Raw genomic sequence first — 5,263 nt, 5'->3', positions numbered from 1 at the left:
TTTGTTCAGTGGAAGCATGCACCTTTACCTCAACATCCTCAGTCTAAGTGGGTCAAAGCTGCAAAACCAGTTAGTTTGTGGTCTTTGGGCAAGAAATAATCAGATATTCTCATGAAACTAACAAAACTTAAAAGATAGAGATGTCATTGCTTTCAAAGTGTTAAACTATGTGAGGGCAGTAAGTATAGTCAGATCTGACTGAAAATAACATCTCTGACATTTACCTTGGGTGTCCCCCTATGACTACATTTTTAAAGGTGATCCAGCCAACAGATGAGCAAAACCAGACTGGAAATGAACATGAGCTGCTGATATTCTCTCATGCAAGACAAATTCTGAGTAAAAAAGCTTAAAGGTAAGCTGTAAAGTCTTTGCCACAGTTGTCTTCAGAAAGCAGAGCAGGGGTGGGCTTGTGCCATCATCACTCAACAAAGACTCTCATCAACACATACTCATTTCACCAATCTCAAGCACTGAGAGGAACGTCTTGTCATGCGCTGTCAGATCCTCCTGCCCTACTGAATTAACGGTAAGTAGTTTGAAGCTGTTTTTCTGATGGTGTTATTTGCTTATTGTGACTATTACAGATAATCACAGTGCCTGCAAATTCTGCAAATAATGAAACTGCTGCTATTTACACTGTATCATTTTCATTGTTCATTCTTAAATTGTGGCACATTTCCTTGAGGTTCCGAGGAACCATCTGACAAATCTGGTGTTAAACCAGGTCAACCAATGTTTTTCTTCTTTGCTTTTTTCTTTGCTTTTTTAGGACAATGGCCACTCAAGCTTCTGTGGTTTCTTCTTCTGCAATTCCTAGCGAAAGCATTCCTAACCAAACCTGCAACGTGTTCACATACAAGGAGTCAGCTCGGGTCCTTTTTCCCACCTTCTACATCATTGTACTTGTCATTAGTGTCTCTGGCAACAGCCTGGTCTTGTACATTACTTGCCAGAAAAAGCAGAAGTTCAACTCCACATCACTGTACCTGATCAACCTGGCAATCTCTGACACCCTCTTCACTCTTGCTCTGCCTGGTAGGATTACCTACTACATCCTTGGCTTTGACTGGCCCTTTGAAGAAGCCCTCTGTAGGCTGACTGCCATGATCTTCTATTCCAACACATATGCTGGCATTGCTTTTATGACCTGCATCAGCATAGACCGCTACCTGGCCATGGTACACCCACGTAGGTGCTTGAGGCTCAGGAATGTGAAAGTGGTGCGAGGCATCTGTGTCCTGGTCTGGGTAATTGTCCTTCTGGAGACATCTCCTCTGCTCTTCAGGACCATGATGAAGAAGTGGGATGAGCATCGCACATGCATGGAGTACTCCAATTTGGATGAATCTCCAAAGACGCCGTATGTGCTTCTGTTTGCCTGTGCCACTGGGTTCTGCATTCCACTGGGACTCATCCTTGGCTGCTACAGCCAGATCAATTCCAAGCTTTCCAGGATGGCCAAGGAGAACCCTATGACCAGTAAGTCAGGGAAGAGCCAACGGGCCAAGAATGTGATCCTGCTGATTCTGCTGAGCTTTGTGGTGTGCTTTGGTCCCTACCATATCAACATTATGCAATTTATGGTACGCAAGCTTCTCCATGAGCCTTCCTGTGAGGAGAAGAAGGTTTTCAAGATGTCCCTGCAAGTCACAGTGGCCATGATGAACCTGAACTGCTGCCTGGATCCAGTTATCTACTTCTTTGCCATCAAGACATATAAGCAGAGGGTTGTGAGCCTCTTTAAGGGTTATATGCCATCACTTTCTTCCAAGAGCATGCCAGAGAACAGCAGCAGCAACACCTGAGGAGCACTTTTTTGATATACATGAGCAAAATCGATATCACATTTATGAAATGTGAAATGGACTGTTGAAATAAGACTTAAGAAGGATATTTTTCAGCTGAATTAAAAAGAAATATATGCACTGTTTGATATAACTTGCAGTACAAATCCATGTCGAGAGTAAGATGACTACACCTCAGTCCATTTTACTTTGTAAGTGTAGATCTACAGTGCAGATAAGTCTGGTTTGTTTGAAAATATGTATATTTCATTAACTCCTTTTCCAAAACCATTTACTAAACTGGAATTGTAAAACTGACAACTGTTCTACATTTTGTAAGGGCTTGGATATTTTACCAAGCCACACAGAAAACATTGACGTATTCACTTTAGCCAAATGCCCTGTTGCTGGGGTAAATTATCCTAAAGGAATGTTACCTTTACCTTCCTGTGACTCTATTCACATCTGAAGGCTGAAGAACTCCCCATTTGCAGTCCTAAGTCACAGTGCAAAATTTCTGAAAATGCTTCTCTCATGTGCTAACCTAAAGGAGAAAGAATAATCAAGGGTTTTCTAAATGATCATTGTTTGGCTTACATGTAGAACAGTTAAAACAGTGATGTGCACTGGTTAACACAGATTTTACACCATGCAGATTATCTGATTTTTAAAGAATCTCTTCAGGAAATTGCAGTATGCATAAGATCAGATTGCTGATTATGGCACTGAAGCTCCACAACTCACACTCAAATGTGCTTTAGTATCAAAGACACACAACTGTGACTAGCAGATAGCACTGAATCCACTATAAATAGAAAGAAGAAGAAGTAGCAGACATTTAATCACAAAAATGTAAACGTCATTATGAGTCGAAGCAAAATTCTACTGTAGAAAAACTTTAGATTTGTTTACACTGGGGTGAATGGAACAGCAACAGGAGCTCTGATGTTTATAATGCCTATTCATAACAGAAATGTATATGCCTGAGACATGGTGTTCTGGTAGTTTTGAGATTGTAGTCTAAAATGCATTTTTTTACAATCCAGTGGTACATGGAGGGCATTGTAAGGCAAAACATTTTTTTCTTTTTTTAAGATTTATCAGTATTTTCTCATCATCAACATTAGGCATCTGTAAGTTCACTGATCTCTATAAAAATAAGTTTCTCTGCAGTGGACCATTTCACATCAAAACACTCTGGATGACTTTACATCTTAATGATTAAATCATGCAGAAAATATTATGGCATTTTCTCATTTAATGGTATTTTACTCATTAATCTACCATTTCAGAAAAGCCACATCAAAAGACTTTTTTCCCTGGGGCAAAATCTTTTGTTGCTGGCAAATATCATGATACATCATCACACACCCCCACACCAAAACTAGCATAACAAGTGCAGTCTGACAAGCACTGAATGGTATGACATAGACCATGAAGTGAGGACACAGGCACAGATTTATGCTCAAATGGTGCTGTAATTTATTTTGGAATTAATTTTTTATGAAGATATGCTTTAGCATTGCTTTATTCATTTTTCTATTCTTTTTTATTATAATAAATAAAGTTTAAATGAATAAAGAGCTTTAGGTGTGATATGTGTGGTATGCAGCAAAAAGAAAATTTGTTTTGTTCACAGCTTTGAACTATCAATTTTGTCTAGACTCTCAGTTCTGTGCTTGTTAATGACTACTTACTGTCTATTACCTGACAACGGTGTAAATAAAGTTGTGCTTATGTAATAAAATTTATAAAAGAACCAAACCAAGTCAAAGGTCGAACAGAATGGTTTCGCTCTAACGTGACTTCAGTGAGAGAAAAGGCTGTTAATTATTACATCTCATTCTGCTGAAGTGATCTGCAGTGTAGTGAGTGTAACAGCTCAAGTAAATAAATAATTTTCCATATAATGGCTTGGATATGTTCTTTGGAACGACAAGAACATGAATAAAATAAGTATTTGAATGAGAGTGTGTGAGTGAATAAATTTAGCAAAGCATTTTAGCGTAGTCTCACTTGGCGACACATTGTTTTTCACCAAATGTGTTAACTGATTTGCAACTGCTTTGATTTAAAGATAGCCGTCAGCTGAACAGCATCAGTGTCCACTAAGCTTGCCATTGCAAAATTCAGTATTGGAAGCAAAATAAAAGTCAAGGGAAAGAAAAACAAATGTACATATCAGCATTTTCTGCCACGCTTATCACATTCTGCATCTTTTCTGAGAATGTGTTGGCATTATGTTGAAACGTCTTTGTTGTTCTGATATGTAAAACATAAGAGAGCAACTGTAAGTATTACTGCGAAACTGTTGAATTCATCACCGCATACCTTGAAGCCATCAAGGAGAGCAGGGAGCAGGCGTGTGCTGCTTGTTTGAACGCTGAAGAACGTAGGTGTTAGAAGTACATGCTGGAACGATAGTGCTTGCTTCTCTTTCCTGCCCTATTTGCCTTAGCTGAGCGCTACTACAGGATGGCAGTAACCACAAACACATACCGCTTCTTTTTTTGCTGCTACAGGTGGTCTGCCATGTATGACATGCATCCACAATGCTATATATAGATATGTAGGTTTAGCAAATGTATGCCAAAGTCTAAAAAAAAAAAAGTGCGGGTGTGGCATTTGGGTAAGGATTACATTATTACCTTTGTGAAAAGGATTATCCCAGATTATAATCCAAAACTTTTCTCATAAATAGAGCAGAACTAAGTAATAATGTAAACATGGAAATAACTTTCTACAATAATCAGCTAGTCTGTGCAATTGTTACTAGTTAATTGTAACTTTTAACAATCTTATCTGAGATAGAAGACAACGGGACACAACTGAACACAGGGTAAAATGTAACATGAATATATTTTATATAGCACCACCTTTAAATTTTGACAGCATTTTCTCAGATATTTCTCAAGATTCACCCCGAAGATTCACATCTGACAGTTTTTGTACCCTAAAAGCAACTTTCACCGTATGTTTTTGATGACTGTGTTGTTTGTAAGTCAGAGGTTTCACTCATCTATTATTATCTTTTACTCACCCTCTTGGTGGCTATAATAAAACATAATTTTGAAATAAGTCACAGTGAGAGCTAGCCAGGATAAATACAGCCTCCACATAACAGTGTTACAATTTACAGTACTTTTATACTTCTTGTTCGGTTCTCTTCGTCTGGATCAGAGCACAAAATGAAACATTCGGCAGACTTTATGATGTATAAAAATTGCCTTCTGTTGTCATGATTGGCCCCTCCCAGTGCTGTCCATGTGTTCCTGTTGTGTTTTGATCTTCCATGTGCATTTGTTTTGGTTTCCTAGTCCGGCCCCTTGTTTTGGTGACTCCTCCCCTGATTATTCTCACCTGTGTTTCCACCTGTGTCTTGCGAACCCTTGTTAGCCCTCTTGTATTTAAGCCCTGTGTTTTCATTCGTCTAGTGCTGGTCTTTGTTTGATTTGTATTGTTTGTTATATGCTGTG

The 5,263-nt window shown here is 38.7% G+C and overlaps 1 protein-coding gene across 1 annotated transcript; it reads left to right on the top strand.

Moving 5' to 3' along the window:
- The first annotated feature begins 439 nt into the window (after nucleotides 1-439).
- On the top strand, nucleotides 440-1,961 carry si:ch211-184m13.4 (uncharacterized protein LOC798560 homolog). The gene is made up of 2 exons (XM_017695150.2): nucleotides 440-529; nucleotides 773-1,961. The coding sequence occupies exon 2, from the start codon at nucleotides 777-779 to the stop codon at nucleotides 1,806-1,808; it is 1,032 nt and encodes a 343-aa protein (XP_017550639.1). The 5' UTR covers nucleotides 440-529; nucleotides 773-776; the 3' UTR covers nucleotides 1,809-1,961.
- The last annotated feature ends 3,302 nt before the right edge of the window (nucleotides 1,962-5,263 follow it).

Source organism: Pygocentrus nattereri, chromosome 6 (genome assembly GCF_015220715.1).
Source record: "Pygocentrus nattereri isolate fPygNat1 chromosome 6, fPygNat1.pri, whole genome shotgun sequence".
In the NCBI taxonomy this organism is placed as follows: domain Eukaryota; kingdom Metazoa; phylum Chordata; class Actinopteri; order Characiformes; family Serrasalmidae; genus Pygocentrus; species Pygocentrus nattereri.
Note: the sequence above shows the minus strand (reverse complement) of the source record. Positions and strands in the feature narration are given on the sequence as shown.

What these genes read in the sequence shown, in the direction of transcription:
- si:ch211-184m13.4 (XM_017695150.2), top strand. Translation starts at nt 777, where the DNA reads ATGGCCACTCAAGCTTCTGTGGTTTCTTCTTCTGCAATTCCTAGCGAA.